General features: G+C 36.7%; 1 protein-coding gene across 29 annotated transcripts in view; it reads left to right on the forward strand.

Moving 5' to 3' along the window:
- Nucleotides 1-18,866, forward strand: part of ROBO2 (roundabout guidance receptor 2) — a 799,183-nt gene that overhangs the window by 384,644 nt on the left and 395,673 nt on the right. For all 29 annotated transcript variants that reach the window (XM_083498493.1, XM_083498498.1, XM_083498494.1 and 26 more), the window contains exon 2: nt 10,020-10,346. In XM_083498493.1, coding sequence (XP_083354619.1) covers nt 10,020-10,346 — 327 coding nt within the window. The remainder of the gene's footprint in view (nt 1-10,019; nt 10,347-18,866) is intronic.

Consider the following 18,866-nt stretch of genomic DNA (forward strand, 5'->3'; position numbering starts at 1 on the left):
CTACAAATACCTGGTGTGGTGATGTGGGTATTCATACCCTTGCTCAGCAATGAGGTTGACTACATTACATTTTCTGGTGGAAAATAATAGGTGGACATAAATAATCAAGAAGGGAAAGATTTAATGGGGCAAAATCTGAGCAGTTAGGCTAGGATGTAATTTTTTTTTAAAGGGGCATGAATAGGCTAGATACTGTTCCTCTCACAACTTGATGCAATGTGCCACACAAATACACTTGAATAATTAATGCAAATTGTGCATTATCACATGGACTGATAAGTAGCTGGTGGAAAGCTATAAATAGAGGGTAGTGATAGGCAGCAATATACACATTTGGAGAAAGATGTCAGTTGGTTTGATATAGGGATTTTGTTTGGGCTCTGTTTTATATAACATCTTCATTAATAATCTCCACAAGCGGGTAAACTGCATGCTAATTAAATTCACAGATGACACTAAGTAGAGAGGTGTTACAAACATAGGGTGACCAGATTTTCTAAGTGAAAAATCTAGACCACCTGTCATTGCAGGCACACAGAGCAAGTGGTGATTGAGGAAAGCCCACAAGCATTTGACAACTCTGAATGCGAAAGAAGGAAGGAAGGAAGGAAAAAACAGGCATTCAGTTGCTTTTAAAAAATGTTATTATTTATCATTACCACAAGGGCATGATGTGTTAAAAACTGTATTTATTGTGCGCTTGAAAATGGGGAATCATAAATAAGTTTTCAAATGCATAGGATAAGCAAGTGTTCTTTTTTTATATATAAAAAGAAAGGGCTTGATGCAAGTGTACTATTCCAACTGTGCAAAAGAGAGATAAGGACATGTAAATGCTCACAGGAATCATGTGAAGTGCTGAGTAATCTGAAATATTCAGCATGGATTTTGTGATTGCATGGATTGGAGCACATTTGTGTGTGTCTCCCTTTGTGGAATGTTGTGCATGGCTCTTTTCCATGTGAGCAAAACTTAATGTACATTCAGTGGCATTGCAATGAAAGTTTCAACAATATTACAGAAAGAACCAGAAAATGAAGTCATAGAGTTGTAGTCAATGCTGCTGTTCTGCTTATGCAGCAGACTTCCACTTGCATAACTGAACTTCCCTTTCCTTTAACCTGTAGCTCTCTGGAGAATTTTTTTTGGGTGGGATACTTTGCGGGGAGACGCTAAGAAGGGAAAGCCACATTGCATGAGTGCAATTCCATTTGCACAGTGTTGGGTGCAAGCCTTTGCTTTGGAAACATGTACAGTTCTGCTGTGTGTTAGAAAGTGTTCACCCCTTAAAGCTAAGAACTTGAAATATCGAACTTATGTTAGGGAACATACAGTAATATGTATAGAGACATTACAAGTTACAAGTGATTAGATTAGTTGTTTTTTTAATTGAAAACTTATTTGTACAATATTAAAATAAGAGAAGATATGGAACATTTATTAGGTTATTCAAGTACTGTTTTATCACAGCAGTGTGACAGAATAGCGGTATAATGTGTCCACTAGTTAGATAATGATTGCCTAAATTGTAAAACATATTGAAGATTGGGTTGGCTTTTCCTGATTCTCCTCTCTATTTAAATGCAGAACTTTATATAATCAAACCTAAGTATAGTTTTCTCCAAAAGCTTACAGCTAACCCTCCTTTGTTAGGTGTTTGTCCCCCGAATATATTTTGCAAATTGTTTTTACAATTTTCATTTCTGTGTATTACTTGATTACCTTTTCCCTGTATAACTGCTACAATTGCATTATAACACAATACAATTGATTTTCTACTGGAATAATTTCTTACTGCAGGTTGCATATTACTAAATATTGAAAATGACTGTTATGTGATGAGCCATGAATGTGGATTCATGCTCTGTGTTTTAGACTTTCACCCAAAGTTTGAGGCATTATTACCATCATTTTAGACTTTAATTGTAACATACAAACATCTAAAATTTTAAACTGTTTTATTTCCCACTGCCTTGAAAAGGAAGTAATTTGACAGATTACCCTGAACCCGTGGGTTAATCAGGACCAGGAGGACATAGCTGAGTTTTAACTGTATTTTTATTGCTTCTTTTGTTTCTTCTATTTTAATTTATTCTATGGAATTCAAATTGTAACACAATAAAGCAAAATAGAATCGGTGTGTGAGAGAGGGTGGGGAGAGGGAATGAGAGAGAGAGTAGCAATAAGAATACAGAAAAATCATATGGCTCTAGCAGAGCACATTACAGTTCCTACAACAGGCAGAAAAATCATTAAGTGGTCAGGCAATACACTCAGCAATTTTCAAGTGGGGTTAAAAATATTTGGGAACTACTAGTGTAAAAGACAATTTTTTAGGGGAAATATTTACTGACACTGATCAATATTGATCAGAAACTAGTTTAGTTATACAAACAAAATAAAGTTGGGCATATGTCCTCCAATGTTTTTATATGAAAGGATTGCTGCGCCCTTTCATATTTCAAATGAGCTGCTATCATGTTAACTTTCAGTTATTGTTCTGAAGAAATATTATGCAGATAGCCAATTAGTGATGGACAAAATGGCCTTCATGCATCGCCATGTTTGTAACAAGAAGGGCAACAGTGGAAGTCACGTTCCTATTGAGAACGTTCTGTAGGCCACTGCTAGGCCATGATTAGCCTGACTGTGGAAGACAATTGTAGAGGCATCTGCTCAGTTAATTTTGAGAGAAAATTTACCAGATGGAGGCTGAAGATTTAAGTGATTAGAAGGTAGTAGATTGGAATACAAATTGGATTAAAAGAAATTAGATTGATATAAATCGAATTGAGTCACAACAGTTTGTGTTCTTCGTACCAAGGGGCAGTGGATTATGGGAGAAGCAGATGCTCCAATGAGATAGGAATTAATGTGGCTTTGACAGTCCATCTGGGAAGGCCTCACTATCAAGTACATCCCTAATCTCTCTCTCCATTTATCAATGCCATAATGTTAATTAGTACTTCATTCATTAAGTTACTTACAGAGGGGGGAAAAAATCTCACCCCTAGTCTCTCTCTGCTTGAGTATTTGTAATTGTGCCAGGAAACAGGAACCTCTCTCTAGCTGAACTAGCTACTGTTGACTCTTATGTTAGACCCATGTAGTTTTCTTCAAGCATGTGACTGCTTTTGGCACAGAGGAAATTTACTAGGCTTTGTTTTGCAATAAATTTCTCTTCATAAATCCAGCTGCATAGTTATTTGAAGTCCTGTCTTGATCCCTAAAGCACATCAATCCCGAACTACTACTAACAACCACCCCGTTTCCACCATTTTAATAAGGTTCTGTATATACTCCACTGTATATAGTTGAATAATATGTTGTTTTATGGCCAAGATGTAGCAATCACATTAATGATGAGAGGCAGGTTCTTCCCTGAGGGGTGGAAGGGGGAGCAAGAAAGATTTGTGCATGTGCATGAACACACTGTTGGATAGTTATATTTACTGCACCTGAAATTCATGACTGATGTTTGCACTGGTCTGCCCTAATTCTGTAGACTAGGACTAACATAAGCGTAGCTGACTTTCTGATGCATTATTTCATCTAAGCAGCATGCTGCAGGACAAATACTTGCTTTTAGAGAGCCTTAGAATCAGCCAGTTGGATAACTGTGAACACTTGAAAGTAAAAACATGCCCTGAAAAAGAAGCCACAAATTTTGCTTTGAAAGTCAACTAGTTTTCTGCTTGAAATTTTCTACAAGCTAAAACAGTGTGCTGAAAAGAGCAGCACTTTTTAGAGGCTTGAGTGGTTAGAAAATGTACACACATACACACACACACACACACACACACACACACACAGTGCATTTTACAATCAAAGTGTTCCTGAGTAAGATAGACATGGCGAACAGTTGCATGCGAGTGGTTGAGTTTCAATAAGCAGCTGAATGGTGCATTCTTCTCAAAAGTTTTCAAGATGCATCTCTCCTTTTGCGGCACCACAGATAAAAAAAAGCCAGAGTCTGGTTTGTCATGTTTTCCAAACTCAGGCTTAATGTTTGTTTTCCACAAGCAAACCACACATGGTAGTCAATGTTTTCTACTCATTGTTTGTGTGGAGGCAACAAAATGTGAGCCTAGGTTTGGACAACATAATAAGCTAGGCTTGCGTGACCTGTGGTTTAATGCAACTTGTAACCTTGGCCAATGTGTGAGCAATGTGAATAAAGAGTCATTCATTTTCCCATTAATAAATACTGAATTAAGCTCATATCACAATGAAACTACATTTGGAATGTGGACAATGCAAAATGAACTATTCTCTAATCTTTTACTACATTCCTTCATTGATAAATCATAAGCAGGCTCTTGAGAAAGAGAATAAAAGTGTTGAGACACTGTAATGAACTCTGTCATTATATAGTATGGCTTTACTTTAATTCTGAAATTTTACCTTTTGAAAGTTCAAATTATTATCTTTTATTTGGTTAAGATAAAGCCAGTGTGTTAAAATAAAGAATATTGGTCAAAAGTGCTCCCATATTTTTGAAGACCTGCAGGACTATCTTAATCTTGTTTGAGACAGTGATCTGCCATCATCATTGATCCCCTTAGCTTCAGTTGCATGCAACATATGTGAATTGTGAAAAGTTTAAATATTGTTATTTTATTTGGGGGCAGAAACAGACAGCATGCATTATGCTTACTGAAAATATGCAGTCAGTTAATGTTTATGACCTGAAATGGTACCATCTGTTTCCTCAGCCTATCCCTTTCGCTTTACTACTACTTTTAGATCTTATTCACAGATTTATTGCCATGGTGGTAAACATGAAGACTGCTTTCCTATTCTGTCACCTTTCATTCCTGTGTCCTTGTGCACTGCTGCTCATGGTGGAACAAAATGGATTAAATAAATCACACCATGGGTAAAAGCTTTTAAAGGAAGCTTTGTCATAGCTGTACACTGAAGCATTATACAATTTCTGCTTTGTGATGGCACTGTGGTGTACATTAATGGAAGCAGAAAAGATATTAAGTCAATTTAAAAAATTAAGACAAAAACATTGACCTAGAAGATGTATGAAATGGTGCCACCTTTTGAACAGAACAAACAAGATACCAGGCTTAGAAAAAAGAAATGTTATACATACATGCTGTATAAGTAAGATTATTGTCATTCTTCAGAGAAATCTGATGTGCTTAGTGAAATAGAAATTGTAACCTGGAACATTCATCAAAAACTCCAGTGAGACACTATACTAGTGCTTTCAAATTGAAGTTATTACATGTGACATTCCTGGTATCTGCCAACCTTGACTGTAACTCAATGAAGCAGGAGAGCTGAGGAAAAATCAGTAAGTACTGTCTAAACAAGTGCCAAGAGTTGGCATAGTGAATCAGTGTGTGTGTTCTGTCATCAGGCCCAAGGGCATTCCATTTAATCCTGATGGCAGAAATGAGTGTTAAGAGTTGAGCATTACAGGCCAAAAGAATAAATAACTGGGTTTATATTGAATAGGCAGTGGTGGGAGGGCATCATCAGCAAGAAAGAATCACATTGACTGTGAAAAGAGAAGAAGAAAGATGGTGGTTCCAGACTGAATAAAGAAATGCAGCACTTGTTAGCCCAGGTCCTGGCTGCTGAGGAAGCTGGCAATATTGGCTTGTCATCATAGCAACATCAGAAATGATTAAAGGTGATATCATTCAGCATTCTGATTCCCACAATGACCACATAGAGTTTTCTCGGAAGCACAGAATCAGCACATGAAGGCAGTTTTACTGTAGCAAATCACAGAGGAAGCTTGTATAGAACACCTGGAATACATCTGTCATGCAGTTTCCCCTATAAGTCTGCTTTCCACATTACATTTTTAAAACATGAGAGTTTTCTCTGAATCATATTCAGAACCATATCTAGAAATCTCTTGGTAATGCTAATGATATTTTTAAATAGTGGCATCAGATGAGCATTCTGCCAGATACTGAATGGGATCTGTAATCTGAGGTAATTAGGCATATCAGAGTTGTTGTAAGACATTTTCAGTGTAAAATATGATTCACAGTAAAGTTGTAGTGTTTCCATATTAGATATGCATTCATTGTTGAGCACTGTCAAATACTCAAAAGTTACTTTATATCTTCCTGAACTATATGCTGTCTTCTACCTAGCAAACTATTGTCTTTACTAATATGCAACACTTGGTTCTTTTGACTAGAAAATGCATTACTGTGATAGTGACTTTCAGTGTTGGGCAAAATATTCAGCTCATAACTCCAATACTTTGCTGATAGCAACTTAGCACCCCTGCTTCTACAGTTTTCCACAGCAGATTTGGCTGTGTAGATTCCTGTTCCATAAGTGTATTGTTTCCTTGGTAGTCGGAGTTTCATTGATTGGTTCCCTGTCATAAGGTATATTTTCCAGAAGTATAACCATTATTCAATGTCTTTCATCTGGACATGTGAAGTGTGACATTTGAAAAGTATAGACTTCCAGTTGACCTTGGATAATACACATGTTTTATCCATGAAAATTTCACATGTGGAATTCACCACTTGATGCTGTAGTCAGTGCATGATGAATGTGCCATTCTGAACAGAACCATTCAGGTAACCTTTCTATCTGCTTGTGTTGATTTACCAGTTAATTTAAAAATCAGTTATTTACATTTATTTAAAGTTGAACTGCTGTTAGTGGTTCCATTAGGGCAGGAGACTTCAGGACCGAACAGCCCTAGGAGATGCTTTACACTAGCAAGAATTACAGGACAATAGTAGTTGTGCCTGTCACTATCTTAATTTCCCCAGAGTGGTTTCCACTCTGGAAAACAAAGTTAGCAGCAGATGAGTATGACTGGAGGCAGTTGGGTTGGCACTTGGTTCCACAGTACTAGCTGCTGTAACATAACTGGTGTTAGAATAAGAATAAAGGAAATTATTATTATTATTATTATTATTATTATTATTATTATTATTATTATTATTATTATACCAGTTCCTGTCAGTGCCACCTATTAAGTGTGCCGGAAAGCAGATTGACAGGGTGACTATGGTAGTTGTCCCACCAGTTCCCTGCCTGAACTGAACAGCTCACCTGCCGCTAATGACTATAGGCCATCACTATCTACATCACTATTAAGTAGTGGGTATAGGTTTACAGCTTAACTATATCCTACTACATTAGTAAAACAGGGCAACAAACATACACAACAAAACCAAAACACTCCAGTTCAGTGTGCATCATCAGTGTGAAAGATGCATATTTGAAAGATATGTTGATGTTGATTTCAAGTGAAAACTGTCTACTTTGGTTGCATGTGGTTTTTATTGTTGGAAGGAAAACATAGTAGTTTCACCCTCAAGGCAAGCCATCTGCTACCTTTGGATACAAAATGGAACAAAAAGGCATCTTCAAGTTTATTTTTTCCTCAGATTTGGAGCAGGAAGGAAAGAGTTGGCATGGCAGAAGGCTCTTATCAATAAAAGTGTTTACATGAAGATAGGAATGGAGAGATTCACATTTTTAATTTGTAACAACATTCAGTTGATGAATTTCTGCATTAATGAATTGAAATTTGAATGAAGTGTGTATGTTAGTAGGGCCTCTCTCGCACATGCAAATTTGCTGCTCCCTATACCTTAGAGCCTGCTATGTTCATGGGACACTGGGGGCCCACTGGCTCTGGTGATGCGTCTTGCTGCTCTGGTTCTCCTCGCCATGCTCCATCACCCTGTGAGAACTTCCTTCCCCATCCCCTGCTTGCCCTGGTGTGCCCTAGTCCCAGCTCACTAAGATCCCCTTCCTCCTCGCTGTTGTCCTGCCAGTTCATTACATCAGTGTATGTTGGTTTTTCAGAACTCAACCTATGAGAAGAAAAGGTATATTTGTATTGAGCAGACTGGCAGCATTTTTCAACTGTAACAACTGCTCTAAACATGCAATATCAGTTCTCATATAGTTCTAAGATTTTTTATGATGCTGTATGTGTCAGGGAAGAGTTAGAAGTTTTCAGTTTATCAGAGGGAGAAAGCATTCCCCAAGGGGGGAAGGAGAGCAGTGAATCTAATAGAAGGGAGCAAGAGGAACAACAGGGAGGGACCGGCTGTTCCCAGGAAAGGCAAGGGTTAAGTTCTAGCTCAGATTCGGAGGAGGGGAGATACAGGCCAGCTCTAGCCAGGAGGTTAGAAAAAAGAGCGGGAAAGCGAAGGGAAGGGCGCCTTCGCCATTTTGAGAGTGGCTGGTCATGGAGAAGCAGAGCTCAGAAGGTATCTGAAATAAGTGACTCTGAGGAATAATAGTTAAGAACCGTTTATAGGAATGTTTTGTTAATACGCAATAAAATTTTTTATAAAAGAACAAGAAGCGTTTGTGTGGTGATCTGAAGAGGACAACGACCAGTCCTGACAGTATGGGTTGCACAAATATTAGTAATCAGCCCAGGGAACTTTGGTGACTGGGTTGTCTAGAATTGGTATAAATAAATAAGTACTATTTCTCCCAAAACTGTTATAGCCACTCAGAAAACATTAATTTTAGCCTTGATGCGACAAGTGGGCATGCCTTAAGTCAATTTCTAGATGTTTGAGCCAATCTGCCCTTGTGATTAAGTATCATTGAATCTAATTACCGTATATTTTAGAAAAATATGTGAAGTTATGGTCATATTAACTTGCTTTTTGTTATTGCTGTTAAGATGTAATAGATCTCTGGTTTCCAGAAGATGTTACCAGTAAAGAAGCTTAATAAACCAAAGTTTTATCAAATAAATTGGAAAGGCACGAAGGTTTTTAAAAGCAGTTTATTAGAATGAATAAAATGGTTACCTTTTCTCTCTGATACAGGTTAAGTATTTGAATTGGCAAGATGCACAGCCACTTGTAATGCCTTTTCAGTATACATTTAACAAAAAATAATGTGTTTGAGTTTTCATAAATGAAATATGCAATGAAAACAGTTTACATTTCAGGCTGCAAGAGTAAGTTATAAATAAGTGTTAAAACCTAACAATTTATTTTTGCCTTTCATGTGAAATCTTACTGCTTTTGTGTATAGGTGCAGATTCTTGCTTGTATAGCAAATGAGTGTGGTGGGGTTTTTTTTTTTAGTATCCTGCAAAAGTGTGATAACAGTGCTGCAATTTTCCTTTCAAAATAAGAGTCTCGATAGAGAGTTGGTTAGCAACAGCTAGGGTGTGCATATCAAGTTAATGCACCTTACAATAAGCTTGATTAGGCTAGCCCATAGTCCGCAAGGATATATGAGCAATACATATTTCAAATATCAATAAAAAATGTGATTCTTAATTGAAGTCACTTAAAATATTACTAGCATTATTCAGAAAACCAATACTAGAAACCAAATATTTCTTAGAAGTGGACATGCCCCTCAGATAGTAGTATCTGAGACTTATTCCTAGTCTCTGATATTTGGGAAAGACTGCTATGAAGTTGCTGTCTAGTTTCTATCATGTATTAATTACAGGGATATGTGACGAAATAGACTATAAAGAGGGTTGCTGGGGAAAGCTGGTTTCACCTAGTGATTGTTTGCTTTGTATGTAGTTTTCCCTATTCCCAAATATATACACAAATTTGTTGTTTTGAGTTCAGTGCCAGCTGCACTCCTTTATACCATTGAGCAACTTTCTGACCTTGAGGTATTTGTGTATGACTCTATCAATGTGGCAAATAAGTGCAGTCCTGAACACAGCTACAGTAATACTTCTGCAAATGTCCATCTTGTCTAGTGTCCATTCCAGTGAACGTCCGTGGAAAATCCGGAAGTACCGGAATGGGGTACTTCCGGGTTTGCCGCATGTGCAGAAGTATTCCGGGCTCCGGAACAGATCCCGGCCGCAGAACGAGGTACGACTGTATTCAGGTGTTAGACATGTTGAATTCTGTGGTACTTACTCCCATGAAAGTGTTTGCAGGCCAGATTTTCAGCCTAAAATATTATTGAAAGCATCTGTTTTATTTCTAGTGTAGAAATGCTTTAGAGAAACTAGTGAGTTTAAAAAAATTACTTGCTGATTATTTGCCTTTCTTGCACTTTGTCCCTAGGATCTCGTCTTCGCCAGGAGGACTTTCCACCTCGAATTGTAGAGCATCCGTCAGATGTAATCGTTTCTAAAGGAGAGCCAACGACTCTGAACTGCAAAGCTGAAGGAAGGCCAACTCCCACTATTGAGTGGTATAAAGATGGAGAGCGTGTGGAGACTGACAAAGATGATCCCCGCTCACACCGCATGCTGCTCCCTAGTGGATCTTTATTTTTCTTACGAATCGTACATGGACGCAGGAGTAAACCAGATGAAGGAAGTTATGTATGTGTTGCAAGGAACTATCTAGGAGAAGCTGTGAGCCGTAATGCTTCCCTGGAAGTAGCACGTAAGTAACCCCTACACTATCTTAATGTCATGAGATAATGTGTAGTTACCTTGATTCACAATAGAAATAAGGACATTTTCCATTAAGCATTCCTATATACTTTAATCTGTTAAATTTGAATTACTCATAAAGTATGTGGGGATGCTGAAAAGAAATGTTCCTATTTCTTAGTCTTTTATATGCACATGTATTCAGTGCAGCGGCCATACATAATGTGCAATTGGCACTAAGATATGTTGTGGTTCATGTAGTCATGAATGGTGCTACCATGGAAGAAGCCTAATCTTTCCTTCAAGTATAATGTCCTTTTGAATTTGGTTTTGTTGCGCCTAATGTCAAAATATAGCTGTCATTTTATATATACATCACTGCCTATTTATTTCTTTTTATCAAGACATCTTGTCAAGTTTTCCCATGTATTGTTGGAAATTTCAGAGCCTTCATATGCTCATACCATAGTCCGTACATTGTGCGTGTGGCATGTGACAATACATAAGGAGTAGCTTTTTTAAAAGTTGACACTGAAGGCATCTATGGTGTTTTTGATAACCACTGTTTGCACTGAGGGAGAACCTATTCATGAAAGCAAATTAAGGAAGAATTTTACTATTTGTATAGTATAGTAGAATTGACTTTAGGGTATCATAGATATATAATGTGGGTTGGGTTTTTTTTTTTAATCTGTTTCCTCTATTGATTATGTGCATTATCCAGCCAAGGTTAAGAACCTAATTGTAAAGGAAGAATTAAGCAGAGAGGATTTTCAATGTGTACCTTGGAATAGATTTTGACTTATGTGAGATGTTTATGTGACATAAAATTATCAGAATATCAGGCGATTGCTAGGATAAAAGTAGCATTTTTATTTAAACTATGTGAAATTTGTTCTTGTTGGCATTGGTGATTTTTGTCTATTTGTGTGGTAGATTTGTATTAGTATTAGCATTTATAGTAGAAGCGCCAAACAAGATGTACTTTGTACTTTGTTCTTTTGATTTTTGGTAATAATATTTTATTGAAAGAATTTCAGTTATAAAGAAATAAAGTGATACAGAAACAGAAAAATAAGGAAAGAAAAAAGGTGCAGAAAAAAATACAATGTAATATACCCCCATACATTCTTACATAAATAAATATGATATTATTATCCTAATACATATGTAGATATTAATAACCTACTACATTCTGTATAAACTCATTCCAAATGTTGTCATATTTATCCAAGCAAAGTCTACATATATAAGCAGTCCGTTCATAAGTTGTGAGTGTTGTCATATTGTCAATTCATTGATTAAAGGGGATTGTATCTTTATTGCTTCATTTCATCAGTATCAGTCTCTTGGCCACCATTAGGGTCCATATAATCCTTTTTCATTGTCCCATTGTTAACTTCTATATAGTAGGTGCTTCACTGGACTTACACAGTCCAGCACTTTCTGCCAAAATTTAGTTTAGAACGTTGTATGAACATGTGTTTCAAAGAGGCACTGTCCTTACCACATCTCCAGCATAGAGCTACCTTAGTCCTTTTTTATACAAACGTAAAGGAGTCCAATAAATCCTGATCATTATTTTTTGCTGTGTAAGTCTCAATTTAAGGTCCATTGATACCTTTCCCACTGTCTAGGTAATACTGAAAGTTACAATTCTTTATTCCAGCCATTTCTTAGACTACTTATGCAACTTAGTGATCATTAATATATATCTATAAATAAGTAACCACTGGCTTTTAAGTTTCAAATGAGTTATCAAATTGTTCCAATATCTCAGGTGTCTCAAAAGCTGAGAGGGCTGCTGGCCCAAACTCACTTGCTAGAGGTTGTAACTGAAGATATTGCCATTGAGTTGCATCTGATAGAGGATATTAAAACATCATTGGTGTAAAATTCATCTTCCTCATCTATTAGTTGGTCCAAAGTCAACACACCTGCTTCTGTCCAATTTTTCCATGTCACTATATCCTCCCCCAAATTTTTAGAGTAGGATTTCCCCACAAAGTAAGTTTGGCATGTGAGAATGGATCAAATTTGTTTTTGATAGACAATATATTCCATATCCTTCTAACTGACTTAGTTGTTTCCAGAGTCAACTGGGATTTCAAATATTTTGATCCTACTATTGTCTAACCAACTAAAGGTGTGTATATTCTAGGGTTGCCCACATCAGAAAATTAAGACCAACAGTGGGTTTCCAATATTTAGTACTTGTCAATAAATAGGCAGAGTGATATAGTTCCAAATTCGGAATTCCAAAACCACCTTCTTTAATTTGTAACTTCATTCTTTGCAACGATATTCTAGGTGTTGTTGATCCCCAAAAACATTTCCTAAACAGAGAGATTAACTTTTGGAAATATGATCTTTTTATAAAAGGTGGGAATCCTCTCAGAATATAAATAAATCTGGGAATTTTATTCATTTTGAGAGCATTCATCCTTCCCCAAATGGTACCTTGTTGATATACATAAGAAGCCCCGTTGATCACATTTTCTCACTGCTCAATGTTTGCTAATTTATGAATTTAGATAATTGTAATAAATAGGTAGTGTAAAAGTTAAACATATCAATATTACTATCATCATAGCCATCATCATGTTATAATTTTTAACTAAATTTGGTTTTACTCCATAAATTCATGTGTTAATAGACTAAGAATTATTTAGCTCTTTGATCTAGCCTTTCCTCATCATACCAGAAAAACTGCTTGTTTTTTGAAAACATAAAAGAATACTTTATTATATTGAATATCACTGATCTCTTCTTCAGAGACTGCTGTGAGTCTCCAGTTACAATATGTGCAATCTCCCGAGTTAAATTCTTAACCACTGCAGCTGGTGGTAGGTCATGCATGAACTGCAAGTCAGTTTTAAAAAAGTCCTTGGGGAGGGGGAAAAAACCTTGGATTCACTGTAGACAAATAAAAAAACCAACACACCAAAGATCAGAGAACATGAAATCCAAGGCAAAAACTATAGAGAAGAGTTTTTGAAATGTGATCATGCACCTGATACTACATTATTTTACAGTTTTTATAGCCTTGAAGTTTCATAGTTTGCATTTACCAGTTAAACTCTTTGGGTCTTAAAGGTAAGATTCCTAGCTATTTAAATTGAGAGGCTGTTTGCCTTTCCTTTAAGATAAATGGTGGTATGTTTATGTTAAGATGTTCCATTAAGATTGATGGAATTGAGTTACAAACTTTCACAGATAACAGAGTGCTTCTATTGAAAACTTTGGTCTGGTTTCATGAAGGGCTTCAGAGTTTTCCCCCATCCTCTTCATTGCAATGCCATGCACCACCTGTCAACCTCCGCACCACAACAGTGTCAGGTGTGGCATAGGGAGCTACATCAGCAGAACTCAGGAAAAACCTTGTTTGAGTAGAAATGCCTTTTCACTCACACAAGATGTATTTGACTCCAATACATTGATTTTAGAATAAACGGAAATTTGCACATTTACTACATATATTCAGATAAAATTTAGTAGTGTACTAGATTAATTACCACCTTTGGAAGTAGAGTTACGGAGTTTGAAGTATTGTCTCTATCCTAGAAACTTCAGAGACAATTGACTAAAAAATAAGTTATTTAAGGAATATTTATAAATAATGCAGGGTGCATGATTTGTGGTGCATGATTTTATTCTACTTTAACTGAGGCTGATTATAAATCATCTCACCTTCAGTTTTCATACGATTCAGACATTTTCTCATTCACCTGATATGCCCCCTTTCAACTAAAGCATGGTGGGCTGCCCTGAGATACTGACTCAAGATCTCAGTCTTTGGCCTAGGGAAGGGGCTACTCCCGCACCTAAACAACGAGGAGTTTATCAGCTCATGGATGAAAACTATGATCAGAAAAGCCACTTCGATTTGAATGCCACCTTCACTATTGTACCATCTGGGCTATGATACTGCCCTTGAATCTCCAAGGCAAAGGGTCTGGGACCATATCAAATAGCAATCTCCTAATCTCAATCTCATGTTATCTGTGGCCTGATAGTAGTAGGAATTCATTACGGGTACGATTTTCAGATACCTGCATATCTTAGAAATCTGTCTGTACCAATTTATTGGTATCTCTTTACCAAAGCCAGATTAAATGTATTTCCATCAGAAGTTCTAAATGGCAGACTGAGAGGCATCCCTTATCAAAATAGGCTCTGTGTATGCTCTCAGGATGTCGATTGTATGAGGCATTGTGAACAATATGAGGAAGCTAGGGATCTATTGATTAAACCCCTACTGGCAAATCGGCTGGGTAAATCTGAAGCCTACTATACTAAATATCTTCTGGATGACAAGTCTAGTGATATCACAGTGGCCATGGCAAAGTTTCTTTCGGCAGTCATATGTATCAAAGATCATCATACTTAAAGACTAAACAAATATCGTCTCGGTCTCCCTCTTCCAGGGGGTTGTCTGAATGAATCTGCATTTTATTCTGAATCTATGTTACAGGTTTTTGGACCGCAATAAAGATTACATTCACCTGATATTTTTGGCTTGTTTTAAGCTTAATTTTGGATAAGCTTGTTCTGCAGTCCTATGTTTATATATTTAGATATAAGTTCAATTGACTTCAACAGAACTTGCTCTGATGTACATGTACATATCATTGTAACCTTAATAAATAGTAAGTAGAATATGGAAAAAAATATTCTTAATTGACCGTTGACGCTAAATAAATAATATGCTGCAAGGAAAGTAAAGAAATGGTTGCTTGGAATAGTTACAAATTGAAAGAGAATGAACAAAACTAAAACCAGGCATAACTGACACATGTTTGAATTCTATGGCTGCTAATCTCTTATTTTTTTAAGTAACAACAGCCATGGGGCCCCTTAATCTAGATTAGGTCCAGGACGTAGCAGAGAGGGATTTTGTCTCTTTCCCCCACCTGAAGCTACCTGTCCCCAAAGCTTAATGCCCTATTTTCTTTATATGTTCAATAACTTGTAAGTTGGGGCTCATATCTTGTAATAAAAGAAGGGTGAACTCCCCCAAGTTCTGCTCAGAATAACTTGGAAATGAACACATTTGTTTCTAGAACAAATCTGAAACGCATTAGTTTATCTCTCAAGCCAATCTGATGAAATGAAGAAACACCCTTCTGCACCCAAATCTCAGTCCCCAAAGTACTCCCAATGGTAAACCGCTTTTTTAGTCATAATGCACCGCACAGCATGTTAGGACCACAGAGAAGAAAGGGAACGAAGAAAGCTGATACCCTACTGGCAGTGCAAGAGGATTGGTCTGGTTCTTTGAGAGCTGCCAAGGAAGGGGAAAGTCAATCTAGGAACTTTATTCCAGTTTGGAGATTAAAACAAGCCAAATCATTCATTCATTCAATTTATTTGCAAGCCACTTTTCCACAAAAAAGAATGCTCAAAGCAGATTCCAACAAAGAGAACAGGAATACATTTCAAATAAACACTGCAAAACAATTTCATAATAACACAGCAAAGCAGTAGCAAATATAGTAACAAACCAATAAGCCACATTCTGATACTATAAATATAACAAGATGACTTAAACAACATGCAGCAAAAATAACAAGGGAGCTTCACAGTTAACCTTAATCATAGAAATACTCTTTCCATGATGTTACTCATAGTCCCTCTTCTGCAGCAGTTTCTTATACAATTCCAACACGCTTCTCATGATGAAACATAAGATTGATCCATATGCAAGGACCACCCTGCCCCACCCCCGGCCTGGCTGTATAGCAATTATCCTGTAGATGTATCACACCCTGGTAACAACATATAGTTGTATGTTCTGGTAGGATTCATGGGGCCCTACAAATCATGAAGTCCACTTTTATAACAATTTGCTAGTGATGCCTATTTTTCTTTTTTCATAATGTTTTGTGGCAAACATTTTGCATGTCCTTTTTAAAGTCTTCTCCACACTTTTGTACGGATTATGAAGTTCCCAGAACTGTCAGGTTATACTTACATTTTAGTAATAGATCAAGTATACCTGTGATTTTTTTTCTTTTAAAGTTTTACATATTCCTACTTGAAAGACTGTTTTAAGTTTTAGGGAATAAAATCCTCTGATTTTCTTTTAAAGAATTTGCAATTTGTTTAGAAGCAATTTGCATAAACCTTAATAAGGTTAGGACTTGTTTCAACCTTTAATTTACTCAAATCCAGTTGAAACGATCATAAGACACAGCTTGAAGAAGTTGCAAAGGTAAGATTCATACCTGCACTTAGAATAGAGAGAACGCCTAGCGCTGGCTGAGACTGTCTCAGATCCAGAGCACTATCTCTAATCCAGGCAGAGTTGGTTGCAGTACTAGAGATAGCAGCTGTAGCCCCAGGTGTTGAATATGAGGCAGCCGCTTGATCTATCGACCACTGTAAGAGGGGCTCTGGCCTAAATGAAAATTCATGAAAAATTGATGAAGTCCCCAGATTATTTTTTTCCCTTTTCTTTTTTCAGCACTGGGCCAGTGTAGTGAGGAGAGAGATTAAATGAGGTGTTGAATGCTTTAGTAGCAAGAAGGTTGTGGTTCAGAGGTCAAAAGTCATGCAAAAACTGATCATTTCCCTCCTACCCTTTCTTTTGGAACAAAACACAAGTCACTTATTTAGCAGGGCTTCCCTACTTTTTTGTGTTTGCGTACAGTATATTAAAAATTAGAAACAATTTATATAAATTCACTTTTTCCAGTAAAAAAACGAGGCTTGATGCTGATAAAATAATGAACAATATCCTTCTTTTTAATTTAGTCAAGATACTGAAGAATATAGCTAAAGGCTGTATTTTGGCCACCATCTTTCAGGGTGCTTGCCTGATTTCATTTAAAGAGAGGAAATGGTCTTGCATTATTTATAGGTCACAGATTGCTGAAATAGCAAGCTCTGGACCACTCTCCAAACATAATGATCCTGTTTGCTTTAAAATCTAGAGTAAATTGATGCTTTTATCTGTCAGAATAAGAGATTATGGCATTTACTGAATTTAGCAAGGGCATCACTCTAAAACATGAACCAATTTTTTTCACACAATATGTCTAATCTTGTTTCATGTCTCTCTAGTTTGTACCAATATAAGGATTAGATGAAAAGACCCACCATATTATAGACTGACTAACCATCCTATAAGATTGCTGATAAAATTAAATTTGATCAAAGGTACCTAAAAATCCAAGTATTTTAATAATAATAATAAAAATATAGTATACCAAATTCAGTGGGTTTTTTTCAGATTTGGAAGTATAGATACTAGCTGGCTAGATGCAACAATTTTACATCTCTAAAATACCTTTTAAAAAAATTAAGATTTCTCAAGGTGTAAGTTAAAACAGGAATTGTGGAAAGGAAGGAGTGATCTCATAAGACTCAACTTTATGCAAACTATATTATCTTGAGTTGAGTTGAAGGAGCATGGGAAGTGAAACTGAAAAGGGGTGAGATTGGAATATAGTAGATAACCTCCAGGGAGTCAGTTAAGTAAATTCAATGAAATTTTGAGTTTGGGAAGCGTAGATCTAATAAGTTTGTTGGAGTGGAGAATTTGATATGATTAGAAATATTGCTTTTGGATCTGTTATTATTAACCCTTTTTACATGACCACCATTTATTTTTTTAACCGAATGTGTAAAATTGCTTATGCCATACTCTGCAGTTACACTACTGCAACCCATTGCAGGGGGGACATAGCTTTGTGGCAGTGCAAACACTTTCCATGCAGGAAAATCTTGATTCAGTTCCTAGCATCTCAGGTGATTTGCCCCCCGCCCCCCACTTAAAATATGTATATACTATCCTTCAGCAGAGTTTCCAGGACAGTATACAAAACCAATATAAATTATTACAATAGTGCATTGAGAGACAGCAAGAGACCATTATGATACAATAAAAGCACTATCCTTTGAGGGTTGTTTTTTTTTACTACTTTATGAAATAAAAAATGAAATAAAAAGTTTTGACGATAAAAATGACATTGCCTGAAAGGAATACAGTGCCAAAGGGATAACAACGTTGACGCTGGGTGGGTCAGCCCTGGAAAGAGAACTCCACAAATGAGGCACCCGCACTGAGAAGGCCCTTTCTCTCCCGGCCTCCATCTACCTTTCTTTAAATGGTTGAGGGACTAGAGGAGAGCCTATGAAAATGATTTCATTATAGAGTAAGATTGATATGGTAGCAGGTGTTCCTTCAGATACTTTGGTCATAAGACCCATATGACTTTAAAGGGAAGCACAAGCATTTTGCATGAGATGTGACCTGAAATCTTTGAGGGTCACTGCCAGTCAGAGTAGACAGTATTAGGATGGATGGACAAAGCAGTACTTCTCTTGTGTGGAGGGGATGGGTGTTACATGCTGTTTACTTATTTTTCTATGGACAAGTGCACTTAATAGTCTGTACTGATTCATTGTAGCTGCATCATATATTCAATAAAACTGAATCTTCAGTAACTTCCTAACCGTAATAATATGTGGCACACTTAGACTAATACTGACAGCAAAAACAAATAATTATGAGTTTGCTTCAGCA

Source organism: Podarcis liolepis, assembly GCF_965112155.1.
Source record: "Podarcis liolepis genome assembly, chromosome: 4".
NCBI classification, from domain to species: domain Eukaryota; kingdom Metazoa; phylum Chordata; class Lepidosauria; order Squamata; family Lacertidae; genus Podarcis; species Podarcis liolepis.